A 26,213-nucleotide genomic window follows, 5' to 3' on the forward strand; every position below is an offset into this window, starting at 1 on the left:
CCCCCGCGAGCACGCGCGTCGCCACGTAAACACGCGTCGGGTGCGCCTACGTATGAAAACGACGAATGCGCTACACATGTTGGGTATCGCCGCGCATGCCGGAGTGAGAGCAATAATTCTAGGGCATCTCTAAATTGATGACCTGTGGGGGCTTTTAAAGCGTCTTCTGTGGACTTTTTGGGGTACTGCAGTTTTTCGCCGTTTCACGGACGCACGTAATTTGTAAACTGGGCATGTTGGGTATCGTTTTACTCGTTGTAACCTCATCTTTTATATTTCATTTAAAAAATGGGTATTTTGTTGTGTTTTGGGGCATTTAATAAAATTTATCACTAAATTTTGGGATTTAATAAGGAGTTGCGCTAATATTGCGCAACATAAAAATTTGCAACTACCACCATTATATTGTATAGGGTCTTGGCATTCAGAAAATATATATTGTGTGGGGTATTTAAGTTATTTTCAGGCCTTCAGGCATCAGTCATGAAGGGGTTAATAGCATCCCTGTCTAAGGCCCCGTTCACATTGAGCGATTTACCGCGCGGTAATTCCCGCGATATCGCGGCTATTTACTGCGCGATATCGCGCTCCAATGCTTGGCAATGGGGCAAAGGGTCCTGCTGTCGCAGGTCGTGTGTCGCTACAGCAGGAACCTTTTTGCAGCGGATTTTGCCGCGATTCGAGCTTGCTCAATGCAAGCATTTGCGCGACAAATCGGGCGATATCGCGCAAAATGCAAATTGCGCGACAAACGCGCGATTTGCGAATCGCGCAGTGTGAATGGGGTCTTAGTCCGTAGGGTTCAATATGGAGTTAGCCCACCCTTTTCCGCTATAACAGCTTCAACTCTTCTGGGAAGGCTGTCCACAAGGTTTAGGAGTGTGTCTATGGGAATGTTTGACCATTCTTCCAGAAGCGCATTTGTGAGGTCAGGTACTGATGTTGGACGAGAAGGCCTGGCTCGCAGTCTGCGCTCTAATCCATCCCAAAGGTGTTCTATCGGGTTGAGGTCAGGACTCTGTGTAGGCCAGTCAAGTTCTTCCACCCCAAACTCGCTCATCCATGTGCTTATGGACCCTGCTTTGTGCACTGGTGCACAGTCGTGTTGGAACAGGAAGGGGCTATCCCCAAACTGTTCCCACAAAGTTGGGAGCATGAAATTGTGCAAAATGTCTTGGTATGCTGATGTCTTAAGAGTTCCCTTCACTGGAACTAAGGGGCCTAGCCCAACCACTGAAAAACAACCCCACAGCATAATCCCCCTCCACCAAACTTTACATTTGGCACAATGCAGTCAGGCAAGTACTGTTCTCCTGGCAACCGCCAAACCCAGACACGTCTATCGGATTGCCAGACAGAGAAGTGTGATTCGTCACTCCAGAGTATAGATCTCCACTTCTCTGGCGGCGTGCTTTACACCACTGCATCCGACGCTTTGCATTGCACTTTGTGATGTAAGGCTCGGATGCAGCTGCTTGGCCATGGAAACCCATTCCATGAAGCTCTCTATGCACTGTTGTTGTGCCAATCTGAAGGCCAGGCGAAGTTTGGAGGTCTGTAGCTATTGACTGCAGACAATTGGCGACTTCTGTGCACTGTGCGCTTCAGCATGCACTGACCCCGCTCTTCATTTTATGTGGCCTACCACTTTGTGGCTGAGTTGGTCTTGTTCCCAGTTGCTTCCACTTTGTTATAATACCAATAACAGTTGACCGTGGAATATTTAGTAGCAAGGAAATTTCACGGATGGACTTATTGTACAGGTGACAACCTATCACGGTACCACTCTTGAATTCACTGAGCTCCTGAGAGCGACCCATTCTTTCACAAATGTTTGTAGAAGCAGTCTGCATGCCTAGGTGCTTGAGTTTATACACCTGTGGCCATGGAGGTGATTGGAACTTCTGAATTCAATGATTTGGAGGCGTGTCTCAATACTTTTGGCACCATAGTGTAGTCTGATATACGAACAACAGACAGAAGTGTGAAGGATTATTGCTTTGTTTATTTAAAGGGCAGTGGTAGTCAGCCTCCCAGAGAAAGGAGACCACAAGTACGACCACTAACATCACCAAAGTGTTGAACATTATATTAACCTTCCTGGCGGTATTCCCGAGTGTGGCTCGGGTTAATTTTCTGTACCATAAGCGGTAACCCCGAGCGACACTCGGGAATACAAAAAAAAAAAAAAATCATACCGCCAGGGAGGTTAAAGGGCATCAAAACAAAAAATAAAAAATGTATTATATTGCTGCGTACCAATTCTTAAATGTGGTAGCTGCATTAGTTTTTTTTCCCCCCTTTATTTTTACTTGGTGATCCAACCAGTAAGTAGTTATTTTTCAACATCCAAACTGTCCTGCAGAAGTAGCAGACAGAGGGTTGAGACGAACTATTTACGCTGACAGTGTGCTTACAATGGTCAGCTTATATTCATTCATATAAAACCAAAAGGAAAAATAACTGTTGCTGTAACTGTTAACAGCAGTGGTTCTCAACCTGTGTAACCTCAGGCCCCACATTTGTCCTTAGTCGCAACCCAAGTTGCACCGCGCGTTCTGGTGTGGGTGATTGAACTGTGGCGGGAGGTGCGTTTGGGGGTGCCATTCAAATAAGTGACAATGCAACGCACCTACCACACAAGAACATTTGGTAGATGTGATTGTGTGGTACAGTGCGTTAATTTCACGGGACTGTGATTAACAAACTGTACTAGTGTGATTGGGCCCTCAAAGACACTGACAGACACACACAACCACAGACACAATCTCATATACTCACGGACAGTCTCAAACATGTATACACACTCCCAAAAAAATTGTACTTTTTTTTTTTAAGATCCACCCAGCCCCCATTCCTTACAAGAACTGGAGTGGACCCTCAGCCTGGGGTCCAATGTGGGATGCTCTGCTATGACAGAGCTCCATCCATTGCTTGTACAGCTCCCTTGTGCTTCTTGTAGTGGTGTCGGGAGCCATAATGTGATGTCACTCCAGTCCAGGCACCTCTACAGGGGAGCTGTAAGCAATGCACGTATGGATGGAGTTTCCTCGCGGCCATACCCCCAGCCCACCCCAAGCTGACACTCGACGTTGGGCAGCGTATTTTGAATGGCTGCTCGGCACAAGAACTGACAGTGCTGCGCTAGGTGCAGGGTTAAGGAGCCTCTCACCTAGCGCAGTGGAAGGCACGCAGCAACTCACTGAATACAAGGTTGCGACCAACTTTTTGGTCGCGACCCAACAGTTGAGAAGCACGGGTTTAAAGCATGTTAGGTGCATTTTAGATTCAATATGTTAGTCTAATCCATCTAAATCTGCAAATGCACCTAATATTACCCTCTCCACAGGTTGACAGTGTTGCTGTCCAATGGTGGCTCTGCTGCTCCTCCATAGAGTTTACCCATCCTAAGACATGCGTTACTGGCCAGATAGCCAGATAATAAAAGGAAATAAAATGTATCAAATCCAAAAAAAAGAAAACGAATGCATCCACCACATCTAAGGACTAGTAAGCTGAGATATATTGCATTTTTATTTTTGGGTTTAGATCAACTTTAAGCATTGCTAACACCACAATAGACAGTGGATTTGCTACAGGAGATGGCCAGTGACTGTAGACATGCTATATAGGACGAATTAAGACTGCGGAAATACCACAGGAAACAGTCAAATTGTAGATATGTTGCAGATGGTGATCAGAGACTGGCGACTACATGAGACTGCTATAAATCACTGCCCTTATAGCCCCTTTACAAGTAATTGTCCCCATATATTTGTGCTTCCTACAGTGGCCTTTAAATGACTGTCTCCACATGTTCTTCACAGTAGCAAAAATCATAAAAACTGAAAAGGGTAATAGACAGCACAGAAAAAGTAAGAAAGTGAAGCAACTGTGCAGAACAAAAATAACACATCTGTAAAAAGCTGCACAATTAAGCACAAACCAGTTAACTCAGAAGCCAGCATGTTCATTATTTTTTCTTGACCTGATTAAGTTCTGGTTGTGGCAGTGCAGGTCCTGTGGGACAGTGCATCAGTTCAGGCAGTGCGGGTATTGTTGCACAGTGCATCAGTTCAGGCAGTGTGGGTATTGTTGTACAGTGCATCAGTTCAGGCAGTGCGGGTATTGTTGCACAGTGCATCAGTTCAGGCAGTGTGGGTATTGTTGTACAGTGCATCAGTTCAGGCAGTGCGGGTATTGTTGCACAGTGCATCAGTTAAGGCAATGCAGGTACTGTGGAACAGTGCATCAGTTCAGTAAGTGTGGGTATTGTTGCACAATGACAGCAGTTCAGGCAGTGCAGGTACTGTGGCACTTTGCATAATCTCAAGCAGTGTGGGTACTGTGGCAGATTGCATACGTTCAGGCATTGAGGGTACGGTGGCACTATGCATCATCTCAGGCAATGTGGGTTCTATGGCACATAGCATAAGTCCAGGCATTGCGGGTACTGCGGCTTACTGCATCATTTCAGGCAGTGTTGGTACTCTGGCTTACTGCATAAGTTCAGGCATTGCGGGTACTGTGACACATTGCATATGTTCAGACAGTGTGGGTACTGTGGCACTATGATCAGGAAGTCTGAGTGAGAAAACCTAGATAAGGAAAATATTGACTACTGATTGTCAGGCATGGGATAGTTGAGCAACAGGGGCATGGAGATTTTGTTTTATAATAAATGGGAAGTAAAGACAAACGTAAAAATGGGGTAGTCAGCAGTAGTAAGCCATGAAGATTCATGATAACAAAGGATATGGCATCTAAAAACTGGTCAAAAACAGCTTACTACACAATTGACAAACATAAAAACACAACAAACACAAAAAACAAGTACAAATGATTTGTTGCTATACTAAATAGGACAGAAAGTATATAATTATGGAGAACAATGTAAATGCATGAAGGAATAAAATAATCTTTCCAATTCCTTGCAACTCCATTTTTTAACCTTACATACTGCAAAACGCTGAAACAATTCTATAGATACCTGTCATTGGCTCAAAATACTGCCCTACAAAGACCTCTCAAAGTATTGAATAAGTGTAAATAATCCCAAACTGCCTTGTTGCTGAGAGAATACAGACATTCATTCATTAGTAGGCGAGTACCTTTAGCCTTTAAGAAGAAGCTGCATGATAGACAACCAGATACAATTCTAAATACCAGGCTATAGAACATACCTGTTAGATATACATGGTTGTACAGTAGATATGGTTCTGCTAATCAAGATGGTGATGCTCATCAAAATAATATGGAACTCTAAACTAGCCCAGGAACTATATAGTTCTATATACTATACTTTACATTTACTCGTTCTGTAATTTTCTTTTTCATATTTTTAAATCATGCTCATTGTGTAAGTAATCCCTGATTACGGATGCACCGATACTAGTATCAGTGCCGATACTGAGTATATGGGCAAGTACTGATACCGAAACTTCCAGAACAGAGGTAGATCTCCTCTGACCGGCAGTGCGGCAAGGGAACATGGAGCCAGCTTCCCAGCCAATCAGCATTGAGCCGGCCAAACAACATGGAGCCGGCTACACGCACCCAGAAGTAACAGTACAACGAGTACCAAAAGATAAATATTGGTACACGATACCCAAGAACCGGTATAGGGCATCCCTACCCCTGATAGCTACACAGGTTCTTGTACAGTAACTGGCTTGAGGGCTATTTCTCCATTAGGCAAAGTGGTAAAAATTTTAGAAACATGGTTGCAGCTCAATTTAATGCCAGGAGCACTAACGTTTCAGTGATATATGTGTAGTCTACAATGCATTCCACAGGCAAGATACCCTTAAAAAAGGCCTGAACCATTGAAGCAGTGTCGAAAGAAAGGCAAGCAGAGGGCAAAGGACTAATCACTAGTACTGTGTGTAGACTTAGTGCAGCTGATATTTTCCATATTAATAACAACTTATTATGCCTTGCTCTACACTATGTCTTTGTTTCGGGATAGACATAAAGGCTCTGCTTCCTCATGTCAGAGCTGTCCCTCTGATGACTGATGATCTGATGACTGCTGGGATAATATTCAAAAAGCAGCAGGAGAGGAGTAAGATGCACAGATCCAGAGAATAATTCAAGTAAAAGCAAGAAGGTGCTTGCACTGCAGGTGCTCAGATACAGGTCCCCTCCAGCAAGGAGAACAGCGAGCAGCAAAGAATTGACATCACCAAATTTCTCTCCATAAATAATGAGACTAGACATCAGAGGCAAAATTGTTTTAGGTGATCTAAGCCTGCAGAATTACAGCAATTAGGTTATAGGAGGAATTAAAGAGAAAAGGGTAACTCTTTCAGGGTACTGCTGAGGTACAATTAACATTTACAGATATTCCTTATTACATATAGCAAATCTTCACTTTTTAGATTAAGGTTCACTTTAAATACTTGGGCTGCAAGAAAACAGTACTTATGGCTCTACGAGGAAAAATACAATGTACAGGGAGATATACCCTAGCCATACGCAATGTCTTACTTTCAAAAGGTTTATGGGCCGGGAATTTGTTTGTCATGTGTGGTCAGGTTGGAAAGTAAATAGAAAACACAGGTGGAAGAGAAAGAGCAGGGTAAATTTGGGAGAGCCCTGGACAGGATACCAACAGCGGACTTCAGTGCTGCAAGGGAGAAGTGCTAACCACTAAGACCCCGTTCACATTGAGCGATTTATCGCGCGGTAATTCCCGCGATATCGCGGCAAATTATCGCGCTCCAATGCAATCCAATGGGGCAAAGGGTCCTGCTGTCGCGGGTCGTGTGTCGCTACAGCAGGACCCTTTTTGGAGCGGATTTAGCCGCGACATCGCGCGGCAAATCTCGCGATGTCGCGCAATATGCAAATCGCGCGACAAACGCGCGATATGCATATCGCGCAGTGGGAACGGGGCCTTAGTGTGTACCTTTATATTGAAAGCATGGAAGTCATCATATGTCAGCTTCAGACAGGTTGAGTACAGAGAGGTCTTACCTGGATGACAGTCAGCTCAGATGAGGGCAATAATGCGCAATCCAATTTCAGGGGCTCTCACACTCCATTCTGGATTTGTTTTATATTGCGGAGAATGCAATAGAAAGGATGAACCCAGAGGTGGACAAGCAACATATTTAGGAAGTATGGCAGGAAAATCATGCTGTTAGTGTACCCAAGACACACAAGAAGCCATGCGCTAAATTCGTTCACAAGGCTCCACTTATAACTTACTTATCCCCATAGGGTCAACTGACCTTTTCTTTAATTATTTATTTTTCATGAATACACACCAAAGGAGCATTTGTACCTGCTTTATCCATTCGTACAGTGTCCTCAGTTTTACTTGCGCATTGCAAGCTTCTGCTCTTGCTTCCAATGTCCTTCCTGAACAAGAGAAAAGTTAAAAAGCATATTTAGAATAACATACACGCAAAATAAAAGCAAATTAATTTTATTTTCTCTGGTGCATTTTAAGACATATATCATTTGTACCAGGGTAAACATTTTCTCTTGATTGTAATCAACATAAAGATGAAAAGAACTGTCAGATTCTTGTGTATGTACTTTGGCTAATCTTGTTTAAAAAAAAAAGTCACCAGGCAATCTTCTTTAAAATCTTATTTAAAATATTTCATCATTTTCATAAAGCGGTGGTCAGCATTAAGGCATCAGTCACACTAGCAGCACTTTAATTACTTGTGCAGTGCCTTTAAATAAATGTATTGTTAATGAATGGCACCACTGACATGGCTTAAAGGTTCATGCTTTTATGCACAATGCATTTACCTGCTTTGTAGAAATAAGCAAGTATAAACATTTTGGTAAGTTTTCTCTGTTTAAATGCATGCAGAGGCAAACCAATACATGTGAACCGATGAGGCAAGCTGATGTTACATGATGAAAAATGTAGTCAAATCCAAAAAAACGGAGGTAAAGAAATACTTTTGCTTCGTATTTCAATCTGTTCCTGAGGAAAACGGTTTGTGTATAACTGAAGAGTTAAAGTGACATTAAACCCTCAGATTTTTTAACATAAACCAATACTGTATAATCCATGGTAGTTTCCCTTCTCTTTGCTGCTCTTCCTTTTAAATCCTCATGTCTTCTCATGCTTGGGGAGAACTTCCCTTTGCAGCTGAGTGCCTCTTCCTGTAGTGGTGGCTCAGGTTGCAAACCTACACACAGACACCATGTAGCCATTCCAGAGACAAGGCAGTCTGCTGCAAAACAGAAGTTCTGCCCAGCATGAGAAGAGATACGGATTTAAAAGGAAGAGCAGCAAAGAGAAGGGAAACTACCATGGATTACAGTAAGGCACACATTACAGTATTGGTTTATGTTAAAAAATCTGAGGGTTTAATGTCACTTTAAAGTAAATATGCTTGCAGGGTAAAGCAACAGGTTAGTTTGTCTAGGTCCTGAAAAAAAAGTTTTACTTACCCGAACTGGCAGGCCGATTCCCTGCTTCTCCGGTCACTGCGGCGTGCCTCCTCCTCCGCTGCACAGATATTCCACTTGTGTAGAATGTGATGACACAATGAATCTTAGACTGCTGCAGGAGGCAAAGAGAGGCTGCAGGGACCGGTCTAAGAACAAGCCAGCTCAAATGATCGGGCGAGTATAACTTTTTTAGCACCTCGACTCAAACGAGCAGTTAACCCTTGCAGGGCGGGGGTAGCCCCACTGCAAGATTTAATACATTTTTACCCCGGAGTTTTGCTTTAAAGACTGGTCCCTTAGCAGCACATACTCTAATTTCCTCACTGTTATGTTTAGCACCTGGGAAAGACAGCCCTGTGTCGGCACTATTCAGATCTCCAGTCGGAGCTTGCACAGAGCTGACTGTTTACCTGTCCTAATTGACAGTGCTGAGCCAAGCAACAAATATCATGTAGTGAGGCACAAGTTCTGCAATACTTGCAAGGTATTTTCATCACACCGGCAGATGAATGGAGAAGCAGGGTACAAAGAAAAGGTGAGTATATACTGCTAAGGCTCGGGCTTTAAAGCAAACCCGCTGCTTTCCCATTCATGGGCAAAACACAGGTATTCTTTAAGTTCTGACAGGGGATTGAGATTTCATCCAAATCAGATCTACGGCTAGCTGAAATCTGTAAATATCTGCGGATCTGGAAGACCGGGCACACAATGCATATGAGCTGTAGTAAGAGGACTGCGAGTGTGTAGGCCAAATACTATGTGGATACTTTCCAATATAATGTATATTCTTCTGCACTTTTGAAAAGGAACCACAAACAGAAGACGCTCACTCTCAATACACTATCTCCTGTGCAAGAAAGCAGGTAGCCGATTGTAACTCTGACACAACCAGCTGACCCATTAATTAAATGGTAAATCGTAAAGGGAAACTAAAGCCACCAATTTAACTGTTTTCCAAAAGAAAGCTCAGGTTAAAAATGAATTAAAAGGATTAAAAGTTATTAGATTCTTAATCAAACGTACCAATGTTGCTTTCTGCAGTGTTTTCATTTACATTCTGACTATTAGCACATGCACAGTAGCACATCAAGCCTATAATGAGACAGCCTGATGCGATTGCCTCAGGTAGCATCTCATTAGCTTACCTGGGAGCGTGGGCCTTAGGTGTGCCTGTCACCCCCTTTTCAGCCAGAGGTTTTAGCAACCTGTGATGCTCTGGTCAGTGTCCCGCCCAGTTTACTGAAAACAACGGTCGTCAGGAGCTGAGCGGGACGCTCTGGCTGGAGTCCCGCCCAACTCCTGGCAACCAGTAAAGTCAGTGAACTGGACAGGATATTGCACACAGGTAACATACATCCCATCCCCACCCCGCCCTTTAGTAATGTGGTATTGTGCACCACCAACATCCCCTCCCTCCCGCAGTATTGTACACCTCCGGCATGCCCCCTATAGGCCTCAGGTGATGAAAATTGTAGGGCATGCCCCTGACATCAAGACAATATTACATTCAAGGCATGCCTCTGCTTATATCAGCTCTCAAATGGCTGTTGTCATAGCTGGTCACATGCATCACCATGAAAACAGCAGATCTAAATAGTGGCTAAGACAGCACCATCCTCAGCAAAAAGGAGGGTTTAGTTCCACTTTAACCTAAAGATGACAATCTGTCAATCTTGCGGTGATGAATAAATACATAAATAACACAACACAACTGTCAAGAGGGGATGTATCGAACTTTGGAGAGATTTATCTCTCATTTCTTATTGTGTCTTTAGGATAGGTAGTCAAGAAAAACATCTTGAATAGCACATTGGTAAAAAAAAAAACAACAGCGGTTTTAACCATTCCCTACTCTATCCAGAATGATTTAAAAAGCTTTGGTTTGAGATTTACTTTACATTTATTTCACCTTTTTATCACGTCACGGTGCTCTTACCCACTTCTGCAGATTGTGTTACATTTTAGACATACTGTACATTCAAGAATCAGAATAATATAGGTGGGTGGCATAAGTTATAGAGTGGAACTTGTGTTTTCAAACCCAATTCTACCTTTTTCACAAATCTGATATAGTCGGGGGAATTATCATGCTCCCTATTGTTTATATAGGCTTTTGATATATTCGTGGGATCAATCCATCAGTTGCCTTACAATACAACTTTATTTAGAGTAACTAGTTCTGTTCAGACTAGCTGAGACTATAAGCCTACCAATCTGGATAATAAGCAACACATATTTTATCTCTAAAATTAGTTGACGCGAGTTAGATTTTATAGCACAAATCATTTGTAGAGGGAAAATGTAATGATTCTTGCCACTAGAGGTCTGTCTTGCCAACCAAGTTGAAAGAACATTATTTCAGCAGCCTATGTTCATGGGGTAAAGTTAAGACAAGGTAATTTTAGCCTGAAAAATCCCCCATTGTTTAAAATACCAAACTGTTATCACCTCTCTAATGTTATTTAGTGTATTATTACCTTGCCTCAGTTTGACCAGATGCGAGCAGATATAATTGCAAATACCAACAAGAAGGCATTGCGCTGTAATGAACATTTTTGTTTTCATAGGGTATTATTTGTCTTAATCCTTAAAACCTGCAGTCTAATTCCCCATTACTAATCCCATAAGGAAACATTCTCACACCAAGCCATGTAATACATTCCACTCTTCCCCAAACCTGGGTCTCAGTAGCTTTCCCAGCTCTCCAAATCAAAATCGACCAATATGGGTGTGACCTTACTTCACTCTAGATATAAGAATATGTTTTTTGGAATAAGGCAAAAATGCCACGTTACAGCGATTGTACACAATAAAACATTACAATCAACTGCACCTCTGTAATAGGTTAAACTACCGCTAAGCGTTATGATAAAGGTGTTCAACCATATGAAACACAAAAAGTGGTAGAAAGAAGGTATACAATGCTCAACTGCCCCTCCTGGGGCTGTATGATATACATTCCTACCTACTAAGTTAAAGGAGAACTATGGAGGTGAGTGATTTTCACTCAACCTCATAGTTCGAGCCGACGTGTGACAATGAAACTGTCACACGTCGGCTCAATAGATCGGGAAGTGAGCGAACACATACCGTCGCTCGCTCACTTCTCGATCATCTCTCTGCAGAGAGCCGTGGATGTCACTCACGGCTCCCTGCAGGGATTCCCCTCCTCCCCGCTCCGATCCTCCAGCACTGACTGGCTGCAGGAGAAAGCAAGGACAGGAACAGCTTACCATAGCATCTAGGAAACCAGAGGCCAGGGGTGGGAAACAGACCACTAGAGCTACCACCACAACAAACTAGCCCTACCACACCTTATCGGGTTTAGGGCTGTGGAGAGGGGGTGGTTGATGTGGAGATTTGGGTTCACAGACTTATAAGTATATGTTTTAAGTATATTTATGACACTTGAAATACTCTTAAAATAATACTAATGTAATCACTCTAAGGGCTCAGTCACACTAGATGCAGTGCGTCCCGATTTTGGCCGGAACTCACTGCTTCGCATTGCGGCCGGCTCACTTTTTAGTGGGGTAGGATGGGGCGTGGCGGGCCATTCAAGTGAATGGCACCGTAGCCGCAATGCGATCCGCCGCACGGGATTGCAAGGCACATTGTGCCCGTGGTCTGGCACTGTGCAATGCGATCAAAATAGTGCTTGTAGCATTTTGATCGCACCACACAGGTTCCGACCACAGGCACAATATGCCTTGCGATCCCGTGCGGCGGATCGCATTGCGGCCGGAGGGCGTGGCTATGGCGCCATTCACTTGAATGGCCCGCAACGCACCCTCCTACCCCACTAAAAAGTGAGCCGGCCGCAATGCGAGGCAGTGCGAGGCAGTGCGTTCCGGCCAAAATCGGGCCAGAACGCACTGCATCTAGTGTGACTGAGCCCTAAATCATTCAATTTCCTTTTTTTTTTTAGAAAGTGGGGATCTTTGTCCCTTTTCAGAAACTGTATGAGGGCAATTTATGAAAACTGGAGCAGATAGAATCTGGAGCAGTTGCCCATAGCAACCAGTCAGTTTTTAGCTTTCATTTTAAAAGCTGATACTGAACAAACAGAAGAAAGAAGCGTATTGATTACTTTGGGCAACTTCTACAGATTCTGTCTACTCCAGTTTTGATTAATTCCCCCCCCATGTGTTGTATTAGTTATACTGCTAGAGTATTTAGTCATATTTTTTAGTCAACAGCTACAGACCAGGGACATAATAAGATGTTTTAGCGTGGTTCGCATAAAGCAGAAACTACGGGGGAACCACAAACACATACAGTGCACATGATATCCTTTAAAACTACTTTCATCGTGTAATATAAAAAAAAAAAAAAGTTAAACAATAATGTTTGGTGAACTTTACATCTAGGGTAGTGAAAGCACTGGTGTAAAAATATATTTGACCAACGGTACAGTGGGGTTAACGAGATCAAATACATGGAAAAGAGCACAAACAATGCCATAAACTTCAAATAAAACAAATATTTTTTGTATTTTAAAAATGTGATTCTGCAAAGACTTGTAAAGTAAATGGTAGAGACAACATAAGAAAAATGCCGGCTAAAAAGCTGCAATAAATACTACTCTGTACTTCAAAACTAGTAAAAGTAAAGTTTTAAACTTATCTTGTGAAAGCAAGTAGAGCTGCAGCTAACGATTATTTTCAAAATCGATTAGTTAGCCGATTATTAAGTTCGATTAATCGGATAAACTATAAAATAAAGTTTAAAAAATGGCTCCAGTGATGGACTACTAGTTTGTATTGAGGTTGTAGTCCACCACAGGAGCAAGCTTGGAGCGGTGGAAGTAAAAAAGAAAAAAAAAGATCGTGTGGTGTGCAATATAGTGAAATGGAAAGTGTAAAATTATACAGCAATGAATGCAGAATGGCACCGGCTATAGAGGACAACAAATCCCAGCAAAAGTACATAATAGCTGGCGGCATTCTGCATTGTAGGGCTGCAACAACTAATCGACATAATCGATTATAATCGATTATTGAAAAAGTTGTCAACTTTTTCAATCATCGATTAATCGGCTTCCGATTGGTTGGGCCTGTTCACGGCTCCACCCATGCTGCACGCCACACTTCCTCCCCACCTTACGCTCGCCGCTGCCAGGTCCGTCCGCATCCACACGCCGCAATGTCGATTAGTTGTTGCAGCCCTAAAAGCAAGCCAGTATAATACAAAGTATACAGTAACACCAAACAGGTAACAATTAATGAAACGGAAGTATGTACAAACCGGCTTTTCTTACTGTGGAGAAGGCTTGGTGTCTCTGGAGATCTTTGACGGTCTGCTGTAACATTAACATTCTGAACAAGTTGGATTGAGGGGTTATTTGTGGATAAGGAAGTTGAGTCTTCTTCGGAGGTGCAATCGGTACCGAGCCTTGTGTTTTCAGAAATCTTTCCTGTTTTAAAAATAAAAACCTTCAAGTTTGAGCTATGTGCTATTCCTTTCCCTAAAGAGCAGACCAGCAAAGTAGGCACCATCAAATGCCTTCCGATACTTGTTAATGTGTCTACAGCTTCTTGTGGGCAATCAGGGAGCCCCAAAATGTACATTTCATGATACGCCCAACTTTTATCCAACTAGGGGCACCAGCCCAGCCTTGCCAACAGCCCACAGTGGAATATTCAAGCCTCAGCCGACAAAAAAAACATTTATCAATATGAACATTCAGGAGTAGCGATGCACCAAAACTGGTTTTTCAGTACCAAATACGAGTGCCGATACTTATCTTCCGGTACTCACCGATACTGGTACTTCTGGGAGCATGGAGCCGGTTTCCCAGCCAATTAGGAAGTCGGGCTGCGGGTCATTACCCGCCACCCGGCTTCCTGATTAGCCAGCTCAATGCCTACTGGCCGGGAAGCCGGCTACCTGGCCAATCAGGAAGCCGGACGGCAGGTCATTACCCGCCACCCAACTTCCTGATTTGCCAGGAAGCAAGCTTCATGCCGTTTGGCCAGCTCAATGCTGACTGGCCGGGATGCCAGCTACCTGGCCAATCAGGAAGCTGGGGGGCGGGTCGTCACCCAGCTTCCTGATTGCTTGATTGGTGGGGAAGCTGGCTCCATGTTCCCTCACGGCACTGCCGGTCAGAGGAAACTTTCCTCTGACCAGAAGTTCCAGTATCGGCAGTAAGTATCGAAGCATTTGGGCGAGTATGAGTACTTGCCAAAATCCTTAGTGTCTGCACCAATACCGATACTGGTATCGGTATCGGGGTATCCCTATTAAGGAGTAAAGCTAGAAATCACAGAATATGTAAGCAGTAGCCCCTCAGAAAAATAAGATAAAGCCCTCAGTAACCACAATAATGGTAAGGAAAAGGTAATTATGTTATAAAGGAGAACTATGGGACAACCTTTTCTGCCTATAGTTCTCTTCAGGGTCACGGGAGGACGTATACTGTGTCCTCCGGTGACCCAAAACTCAGCATATAGAGGGGAGGGAGGGAATCCCTGAGGGAAGACGTGACTTACAGTCACTGCTCTCTGCAGGAGAGAATCGGAAAGTCAGCGATCAGCGGTATGTGTTCGCTGACTTCCAGATCAATAGAGCTGACCTGTGACTTCATCTTTACCACAGGTCGGCTTGAATTATAGGGATGAGTGTTTTTTACTCACCTCATAATTGACCTTTAAACTTGTTTTGACCTCTCAATATTAACTTTAGACAGTACCTTACTTATTCAATAAAACAGAAGCTGCAGAACACTGCTTTGCTGGACTGCTTTTATTTTAATAGGTTTGGGGATGCCAAGGGTTTATGTCAATAATTCTTGATGATACTAAACAGTGACAAATTGGTAAATTGACCTTAGTGAGCACTGGTTGATTGATTGGCCACTATACTTTGCTGAATATTGTTTTTAATACTATATAGGATATATACCTTATACTGAGCATACAGTGATTCTTATATCTTGAACAAAGTGAGATCTTTTTATTCTGTTCCCCATAAATATTACAGCTTCTCCTTGTTACATAATTCAAATACCATTGACAGGCCTTGCTACCTCCATTCCAATAAAAGGCAAATGTACTGTATGTTCATGTCCTCTGATAAAATATGCCTTTTGGCTTTTTGGGTATGTAAATCTAGCAGGGGAAGGCTTAGGAGCCACTTTTAATACAGCAAGTAGTAGTGAACTTAAAAAAAAAAAATGTAATATTCCCATTTAAACATTGATGGTAGAAGGGTTAGGACTTCTGCTGTATTTTCTTGCTGTCCATGAGCTCACTGGAGAGATCCCCAGACAACAAGAACACGGCAATACAATCTGTCAGAAGGTCTAACCCTTTTCCACATTGGATGAAGTTACGGTAGAAACAAAACTTGTTTTTGAAGCAGCATCCATTGGGGATGTCATGTTAATCTTTGACTACTTCCTGAGTTACTGACTTGAATAAGCATTATCTGGTGTTGGTGCACCTCATATGCTTGTTCCAAGTCAGTGGCTCACTGCTGAAGAAAGAATCAGACTGACAACTTTCATATCTGTATCCTACAGGTTTTCTTTGAAAAAGGATTTAGAACACAAGCCTATATATTAGAATAAACTTGTGATCACTTTAAAATAACCACTATGAATGAGAGGCGTCCTCACCTGCTTGGATGGGGAGAAGGAAAACTACTGTTGGGATGGGTAGAAGGAAAACTATATGGATCGTGTGTATGTTTTCTTATTGTCAGGATTGTAGCATTAGTGCCTCAATGGGCTTATGCCTTGTACTAATGCTGGCCATAGATTACTTGAATTTAATCTGTTGATCAATTGATTCCTCCATCTACACCAGTGGTCTCAAAGTACCGGCTCGCGGGCCAACTCCGGCCCGCGAGTCGGTACTATGTGGCCCGCAGCCAGCTCATAAGTCAGGTATGCAGTCACGGACCGCGTACCTGACTTGCGGGAGCAGCTACACTGTCTGCATCTCTACTCTGACGTTTACAAGCGACAGCTGTCACCCATTCAAGTTAATGATCAGATGACAGCAGCTGCATGTAAACGACTGCACACCGCATGTAATGATACGTGTTATAGTTACATGAGGTTAGGAATCAATCACTCTCCCTGGACGCATCGATTGTGCATCCAGGGAGAGCGTTTTCTAACTGCATGTAATAATATCACTTATTACATGCGGTGTGCAGGCTTTCCATGTAGCGGCTGTCACCTGATCATTAACTTGAATGGGTTAATCCCTAATTGCACCTAAATTTACAGATATTAACGGGGCCTTATTCTGTGTGTATTGGGGTCCGTTGTACCATACCGGATATAGTTACATTTTATTTTAAAGTATGAAATTTGGCAAGCAGCCCCCATGAAAGAAAAAAATGTGTCGAGTGGCTCCCGGGTGAATTAAGTTTAAGACCTCTGATCTACACCAACATCTTGAATGGAGAATTCTTCGCTGCTATCTATTATATTCAGGCAATTGCATGACCCCTGGCTGCCTAAATACACAATTTTGCCAATAGGATTTTTAAATCGGCTTTTCTTGAGCCAGATGGGATTGCAGGGCTACCCATGCCTTGAATTTTGGCCTTATCCTGATGAATCTTAATCTTAGCTGTAAAACGCTAGTTTAAGCGTGCTAAATTCTGCAAGAATTTCAAAACATTTAAAGTGCATATAAAAGGAAAATGTTTTTAACATTTTGGATAGAATAGAGAGTGTTAGACCCTAGACATGTTCTAGTTTTTCACATGCTTCTAACAGCTTTCTAGAAGCCATTAATGGACCCTTCTGCTCTTGTCTGGAAATGTTAAAATGCAGATCTTAATGGGAGTATTGAAAGTAGATTCAATATGCGCTTTCTCTTACCAACAGCTAGCACACCAAGATCCCTTTTGAACACTCCCAAAGTGATGCTGAAGGGTGCTTTAAGGGCTTCAGGAAAGCGGAGTGTAGCTTGTTAAATGCATTGTAAGTGCTTGCTGAATTCTAAACAAAAATTCAATAATGCCCACATTGCAAGGATTAAGTAAGCACTTACAATGCATTTAACAAGCTTCACTCAGCTTTCAACTCTATGCAGCTGCAGGGGTCAAGAAAATATTTGATATATCTGGGTATGGGAGAGCATGAGACAAAATAACTATGTACATACCTTCCACCTGAGGAATTTCAGAGTTAGTCACCAGATTTCCCTGAGATGTAGGTCTAAGCAAGCGTGCACGGGTTACACTGGGCTTCTGTACTGGGCTATATGAAGGTGGCTGAGGAATTGTTGGTACAATATCATCATCTGTGACTGAAGACAGAGGAATCCTTGGTTTCTAGAAAATCAAATAAACAAAATTACTAAATCCTTTATAATACAAAGTCAAACGTACCATTTTATATAAACTCAGATTAACAAGACTACTAATTCATATAAAAAATGTGATCCCATATCCATATTCCAGGTGGAGGCACCATCAGGATTGGAGACTGCTTTGCTGCATCAGGGTCTAGACAGCTTGCTCTTACAGAATCATGAGATTAAATTCGCTCAAGGAATTTCAAAGGAGAATTTTAGGGTGGTGGTCCATCAGCTAAAGCTTAACAGAATTTATTTCTGGTCTTCATAGTAGAATGTTTTAACCCTTTCGCTGCCAAGGACGTACGTCGTACGGAGCTACAAAAGTGCTTCCAGCTGGCCAGCTCAGTACGTCGTACGGACCTGGCATTTACAGTTCTACTATAAGCTGATGGTCGCTTTAGCGACCATCAGCTTATAGTAGAACTGTTCAGCAGACTGTCCCCTTTAAATTAATAGCTGTCATCAGCGGCTAGCGGGGGATCGTTAAATATCAATGATATTTAACGATCCCTCTGTGCAGAGCATCAGACGATCACTCCGGGGTTTGTAAATAACTGGGGAAACATTGTACTATGTGTCCCCAGTTATGAATGAACAGGCTGCGATTTACATCACAGCCTGTTCATTGAAGAATTTATGAATGGGGACTAGCACTCACTACAGAGGCTCCTCCCCATTCAGAAACTAATGATAGTAAAATATTTAGGGCCTGCGCTTTCAGAAAATATATGGTTTGGGGGGTCTTTTACAAACGCTAGCAACGCAGCAGTTGAAAATCAAACCAATAGGAAAAAATTGCAGAAAATTCAAAAATGGCTTGGCCAGCTGATTTGAAAAATGTTCCGGAGGGCTTGGCAGCGAAAGGGTTAAATACCAAGTGTATTAGGAAGGTCTGCAGCTGTAAGAGCTCTAAAAGACCCTATCCCTCAACCGCAGGCTGATCCTCCAACTGCAGGGTAGAACATACTGCATCAATCAGATTATCAAGAATGTCTTGTAAATCGGAGTCATATGGAAATTACTTAAATACACTCTCCTCAAAAAAAGACGGAGGAATCCATCCTGGATGATGCTGAGCATGCTAACAGCCCCATCAAGCAGATTGCTCAATTAATTAAGGTATTCCACCACAAATGGAGTTAGACTGAAGGCTGGGTGATCCACGAAGGGATTCAAAAGCAGTAACAGCAGCAGGAAGGTACTTCCTTTAGGCTGAACCGTGGAAGAAGTGTGTTTAGCGCACTTAGAGACCCTGCATGCAGATTGTTCAACTAATTAAGAGCCAACCAACAAAAATGGAGCTAGACTGAAGACCGTATGATCCACAAAGCAATTTTGAGGCAGAAACAGCAGCTGTAAGGTACGTCCCCTAGACTAAATGGCAAGAGAAGAGTGTTGAGCGTGCACACGCAATATTCCACCCAGCGTGTGATATCAGCCCTCAGTTCCTCAGCCTTAACCATTACTGCTATAAAAAAGTGGTAGTAGGAATTTTAAAATGGTGCCTCACAGAACCAATTGTGAGGTAGTTCCTAGAGCTTCTGCCTAACTATGCAAGTCTTGAGAGACTGGCTTACACCAGAGACTGTGCCACGGCTCTAGACCTGGAGAGTGCTCTGCATCTAAAACAGTACACAGAGGAAAGCACCACAATGCCTCTACTGGCATTGCACAATGCACAGTGCCCAAAGGTCACATTCCAGGTTAGCCTCACCATGTCCAGAGGCCTACTCACTACACCAGAGACTGGGTCACATCAGAGACTGAGCCATGGCTCTGCAACTGGAGAGTACTCTGCGGCTAACAAACACAATACACAAATGTCTGGAAAGCGCCAAAATGCATTGCCCAAAATATCTGATGTGAATCAAAAATAAGAATGAAATGGCTGGTAAAAAATATAGTTAGACTTTATTTCAACAGAGCTGAAGAAAAGGGGTCCAACTTTCTAGGACACGAGCAAAAAAAGTCCCAACCTCCTGAAGATGGCAGTATAACCCACCTGTCTTAGAACTACTAAAGTCCTGTGTCTCCTAATGGGCCATAAAGAAATGTGAATAATGTACATCGCAGACACTCAGAAGTCAACTTTATTTTCCAACTCACACTGAAAAATGTTTGCTGAAATCTGTATGTTAGTAGAATACATACTGTACATGGTAGCTTCTTCTGATTTGTATAAAGGGACGATAAATGTTATCGCATAAGAAGAATGATCTACCAAGGAATATAAGCAATATGTCTGCTAAATGTTATATTATGCCTTGGTACAGCACCAACCTGTGTTTTTGTGCACATCTGACTTAATGATATGGTTAAGAATCATACAGAATGCAAGCACTTATCAACTTACATGTGGTAAAGGACTCAAACGTGTTCCAGACACCGGTCTTGAGTCAGAGGAATCAAAGTTGGTGGCATGTAAGCTAGTGGGGGAAAAAACATAAGAAGTGAAAACAAAAATAGGTGGGGCAAGAAAATATGAGAATGTAAATGCTTCATTGCTTAATTAAAGAGTTTACAGTACCAAAATTATAATCACACCAAGGAACCATCTCCATGTTCTTCTGCTTATCAACCACTGATAGACTTAAAGTACAATTAAACTCTCCTTTTTTATTGCTAGCGAGCAGTAGATATATGCAAAAACATTTAAAAAAATAAAAAAGTTGCCAAAAAGGTAATTACTTACCTCTGTCTCGGCCGCTCGCTCCTGTCTGAAGAGCTGAAGCTTCTCGAGCGGCCATGCAGGATGATGGGGCGGGCACATGCGCAGTAGAGATCTTCAGGGGGGAGAAAAGGAGAGACACAGTGGAGGTGAATGCACACAGCCAGGAGCGTGCATGTCGAACATGGGACCCGAGGAGTCTGCGCTGGATCAGAGACTGGCACCAGCGCTGGAGGGATTGTTGAATACAAGTGGAAGGAAGAAGATGATGATCGGAATAAGAGGCATAATTTACGATAAGTCGTTAAAGCATGGGAGGAGGAAAACATTTGTGGCTTTAATGTCACTTTAAGGACTACCAGTCTACTCAAAGCTGATGCTGACAACAGTGGACCATGTCTGCATTATTTGTGTACAAATGGCCACTTCATCCAAATCCCATATGGCACGGTGACAACGCAGGAGCACGTTTGGGAAACCAGGAGAGAGCAATGGCACCCTATAACAGGAAGTACCTGGGCGTAGTGGTTAGCACTTCTACCTTGCAGCACTGAGGGTCCCTGGTTAAAATCCCAGTCAGGGCACTATCTGCATGGATTTTGTATGTTTTCCTGTGCTTGCCTGGGTTTCCTCCTGGGTCCTCCAGTTTCCTCCTACACTCCACAGACATGCTGGTAGGTTAATTGGCTCCTGTCTAAATTGACCCAATATGTATGCATATCAGATAGGGACCTTAGATTGTAAGCTCTGCGAGGGCAGGGACTGATGTGAATGTGCACTGTGTAAAGCGCTGCGTAAATTGTCGGCACTATATGAATACCTATAAAAAATAAATATATGATAATAGCAGGATCACAAAGTGTTACTTCAATGAATGCCACAGATTTTAAAACATTGAAAAATACTTGACCATTATAAAGCTTATATGACATTTTTAAGATTGTGTTGAATTGTTATTTAAAAAAGGATAACATTGAGAACTATTTCAGACAAGGAATTATTATTATTATACAGGATTTATATAGCGCCAATAGTTTGCACAGCGCTTTACAATATAAGGAAGACATTACAGTCACAATACAATTCAAGACAAGATGGTAAGGAGGGCCCTGCCCCTGAGGGCTTACAATCTAAAAGAGGAGGGGGAAGTGATACATGAGGAGGTAGTTGTGTGGGGATGAATTGTTTGAGAACGTGATGGATGAGTGGTTAGGTTGAGGTGGGATAGCAACCAATTAGATTCAGCCTGCACTGCAATATGACAACTACAAAATGACAATGGTATATTTAGCAGACCAAAGGAGCGAATAGGACAAGTTCATCATTAGGGTACATTACATAAACCAACATGTACATCTTGATCGTTTTCAGAAAGTATTTTACAAATATAATACATTGATTTATTTGAGTCTCTTTTCAGATTAAACAGATACTCTCACGTGGCAAAACAAGAGCATGTGTGAATTCAAGTAATACCACAAATTAGTCAACTGAAACCATATGCTTTTGTGAAATAATAACAGATCTCCAAGATGCTTTCTGTCTGCAGTTGGCATAAGCTTTCAGCATTTGTTCTTTCTGGATATAACCTAAAATCGCTGAGAATTTGTTTTTCTTCAAAAAAAAAAGTGGACCGTGGATGTTAAATGTGATCTCTGCAAATAAAAGTGAAATAACTGCTTGACGTTCCAGCTGTACAGTACGGCATACTGCACACAGGGCCGGATTTCCCACAAGGCCACTGGCATGTATAGCACCCAGGGTCGGATATCCCACAAGGCCACCGAGGCCTGGCCTTGGGGCAGCAGGGAGTAGATGGACAGCACAGCCGTCAGGCGGGTAGTTTTTTGCTACATTTAGCCCTGCTCAGGGGAAGCAGGGCTAAATGTACAGCTGCTCGTTTTGTACAAGTTATATCGGCGCTGTCGCCACGATCACTTGTATGCAGCCTGCAGGTCCGTCCCCCCGGCGCCCCCCTCCATGGTCCCCCTCCACCTCACCTGGCTGCCTCTGTCCCTGCCATTGTTTTCGGGGTCCCCCGCTCTTCTGCCAGACCTGGGATCCACTTCAGAATGGAGAGCGGGGAGCAGAGCTGAGAACGCCCATTCTTTGCTCTGCGTGAACACTGAGACAGGAACGCTGCACTCGCAGCCTTCCCCTCTCTGCTGTCACAGTTCCAGCACAGTACTGTACTAGAAATCCTGTATTGGAGGTGATAGGTTCAATAAAGAGAACCTGTCACCTCCAAATGCTATCACGCTGGGGCTTGCCAGCTCGTGTGTGATAGAAATAAAGTTAAGTGGCAAAAAAAAAAAAAAAATCTATAAAAAAAAAAGTAAAAAAAATTATAAATTACAAATTTTAAAAAAATAAGTAGAAAGAAAAGGAAAGAATAGTTAAAATATAAAAATGCAGTGCTAGAAAAGTAAAAATTATAAAATAAAAAAATTATACAAAATATTAAAGTAAAAGATAATACGATAAATAAAAATGTTAAAAAGTAAAAAAAACATAAAAAAAAATTAAAAAACTATAATAAAGTAATTTTTTTTCTCCGCCATCTGGTTGCCAATGTCCATTGGGAAAGGGGGTTTGGTAGGGAGGGGGGGCGCATTGAGGAACCCAGCCTTGGGGCAACAGAGAGAGTAAATCCGGCCCTGACAGCACCAATGCTCAACCAACACGTATACAGATGTGTACAACAGTTTGCATACCCTGGAAGAAATCGTGACATTTGGTCATTGATCATGCCAAAAAAACTGTTTTATTTAACCACTTCCTGGCCGGAGCAATTTCTTACATTTGCACACACATTATCAAATCTGAATTTTTGGCTAGAAAACAGCTTCAGACCCCCAAACAATGAGATATTTCCTGGAAGGAATAGGAATAGGCCCTGTAGAATTAAACAATGCTAGTTGCAATTTTTTCCGTCGCACAGTATTTGCTCAAATGTTTATGGAACCAGTATTTTTAGGAAAAAGTACACTAAAATGAAATTCAGTGCACAAGAGAATAGAATACCCCATTTTTTGGTAAAATATAAAAGACGGGGTCACACTGGGTAAATAGATACCAAACATGTCAAGCCTTAAAATTGCGTGCGTCCGTGAAACCGCAAAAAACTACAATACCCCAAATTTCCCATAGGCGACGCTTTAAAAGTTTTTATTGCTCATCAGTTTAATTTTACCGGTGATTGATGGCTCTTGTATTATCGTTCTCACTCCGACATTCGCGACAATATGTAACAATTTTTGCACGTTGGTGCATCTGACACGTGTTTGCGTTACATGTGCGTGCAGGTAGGGGGCAGGGGACTTTAAAAAAAAATGTTGGCATTTTTTATATGTTACTTTCATTTTTTTGTTTTGTTTTCACTGAACTTTATTGCTATCACAAAGGGGGCTATGAAATATGTGACAGGTCCTCTTTATCTCCATTCAGACTTTTCAGACCCATGTCACCTAGGAACCCCATAGAAGCTGAGGAAGCAGAGATCTGCTTCCTCAGCTTCTCCTCCTGGATCTAGGAAACAGAGAATGAACACAATGACACTGAAGTGATGTAATACACATCACTTCTGGGTCCAGTGATCGGAGGAGAGATCAGCGGCTGGAAGCCTGCTGATCTCCCTCCGATCAGTCAAGGGAGACACGCCATGCCGGTCCCGCACAGCGGACAGAGGAGCCAGGGGAAGCCAACGGCGGAGGAGGGGGGGCACACAGCATCTCACCGTACAAGCGATCCGACGGCTTGTATTTAAACAATAATTGACTGCTGTTTAAAATTATACCAGAAACACGGCTGCAGTAGGCTAGATACTGAGCCATGGGGAGCAAGAAAAAACTGTCAAAAGACTTGCGTAACAAGGTAATGGAACTTTATAAAGATGGAAAAGGATATAAAAAGATATCCAAAGCCTTGAAAATGCCAGTCAGTACTGTTCAGTCACTTATTAAGAAGTGGAAAATTCGGGGATCTCTTGATACCATGCCAAGGTCAGGTAGACCAAGAAAGATTGCAGCCGCAACTGCAAGAAGAATTGTTCAGGATACAAAGAAAAACCCACAGTAACCTCAGGAGAAATACAGACTGATCTGGAAAAAGACAGTGTGGTTGTTTCAAGGAGCACAATATGACGATACTTGAACAAAAATGAGCTGCATGGTTGAGTTGCCAGAAATAAGCTTTTACTGCGCCAGTGCCTACAATATGCCCGACAACACCTTGACACGCCTCACAGCTTCTGGCACACTGTCATTTGGAGTGACAAGACCAAAATAGAGCTTTATGGTCACAACCATAAGCGCTATGCTTGGCGAGGGGTCAACAAGACCTATAGGGACAAGAATACTATACTCACTGTGAAGCATGGTGGTGGCTCTCTGGTGTTTCTTTGGGTGTCTGAGCTCCAAAGACATGGGGAATCTTGTCATGGCAAGATGAATACAGAATGATATCAGAAAATACTGGCAGACAATTTGCATTCTTCTGCACGAAAGCTGCGCATGGGACTCTCTTGGATCTTCCAGCACGACAATGACCCTAAGCACAAGGCCAATTTGTTCTCCAGTGGTTACAGCAGAAAAAGTGGCCTGACCTTACTACCATCGAGCCACTCTGGGGAGATCTCAAATGTGCGGTTCATGCAAGATGACCAAAGACATTGCATGACCTAGAGGCATTTTGCCAAGGCGAATGGGCAGCTATACCACCTGCAAGACGAATGAGCAGCTATACCACCTGCAAGAAGGCCTCATGGACACCTATTACAAAAGACTGCACACTGTCATTAATGCTAAAGGGGGCAATACACAGTATTAAGAATTAAGGGTATGCAGACTTTTGAACAGGGGTCATTTCATTTTTTTATTCGTTGCCATGTTTTGTTTTAGGATTGTGCCATTCTGGTATGACCTACAGTTAAATATATGAATCCCATAAGAAATAAAAGAAATGTGTTTTGCCTGCTCACTCATGATTTCTTTCAAAAATGGTACATATATTACCAATTCTCCAAAGGGTATGCAAACTTTTGAGCACAACTGTATACACAATTCACAAAGCTCACACCATGGTAATCCTAATCTTTAAAATTCAAGTTATTTTTAGTCAATGTCCAACGAGATTTAAACATTTACAGTCACATGGGTCAAGTAAAGATACTCATTCTTGTGTTAAAGTGGAAGTAAAGTCCGCTGGTGGGCTCTTGCGATAATTTGTAGAGCATACTTGCACATTCTGGCACACTTATCCAACAAGTTTGGTCTCCTCCAGCACTGACTGATCTACTCTGTCAGGTGCTGCTCCATCTACCACTATACCCTCCTCTGCTTTTTCCGGGTCGCCTGTCTATCTCTTCATTCAATCGGTTGCCACTGATGTAGTAGCACCAGCTTCATTCCCGGAACACTGCAGATGCTGGGAAGGACTCGGGTAGTACACTGTACAGCACATGCGCCCTCCAGCTGTTGTGGAACTACAAGTCCCATGAGGCATTGCAAGAACAACAGTTACTGGTATTTGGGGATTTGTAGTTAAAGCACAGCTAGAGGGCCCAACCTCGTGCTAGACGTTAGAAGTAACTGTTTTTAAGCAGAAGAGAAGTGGCCTATCTATTCTACCAAAAAAACCTCTAATTTGTAGCAGTTTTTTTAAATGTACTTCGACTTGAAAGCTTTGTGCACTCAGCCTACAGTCTCTACATAAAAGGTGAACTCAACTATACTCCCCTGTATTATATACCAACTTTTTTATGTCACTACCTATTCTGGCCACATTTTAATTAGTTGATGAAA

At 42.6% G+C, this 26,213-nt stretch overlaps 1 protein-coding gene across 1 annotated transcript in view; it reads right to left on the minus strand.

Moving 5' to 3' along the window:
• The window catches only part of ARMC2 (armadillo repeat containing 2), an 85,904-nt gene that overhangs the window by 53,956 nt on the left and 5,735 nt on the right, over positions 1-26,213 (minus strand). Inside the window, exons 2-5 of the mRNA XM_018563738.1 lie at positions 20,098-20,170; positions 17,550-17,718; positions 13,669-13,840; positions 7,289-7,365 (exon numbers count right to left, since the gene is read on the minus strand). Coding sequence (XP_018419240.1) covers positions 7,289-7,365; positions 13,669-13,840; positions 17,550-17,718; positions 20,098-20,170 — 491 coding nt within the window. The remainder of the gene's footprint in view (positions 1-7,288; positions 7,366-13,668; positions 13,841-17,549; positions 17,719-20,097; positions 20,171-26,213) is intronic.

Source organism: Nanorana parkeri, unplaced genomic scaffold (genome assembly GCF_000935625.1).
Source record: "Nanorana parkeri isolate BGI_ZX_2015 unplaced genomic scaffold, ASM93562v1 scaffold691, whole genome shotgun sequence".
NCBI lineage: Eukaryota > Metazoa > Chordata > Amphibia > Anura > Dicroglossidae > Nanorana > Nanorana parkeri.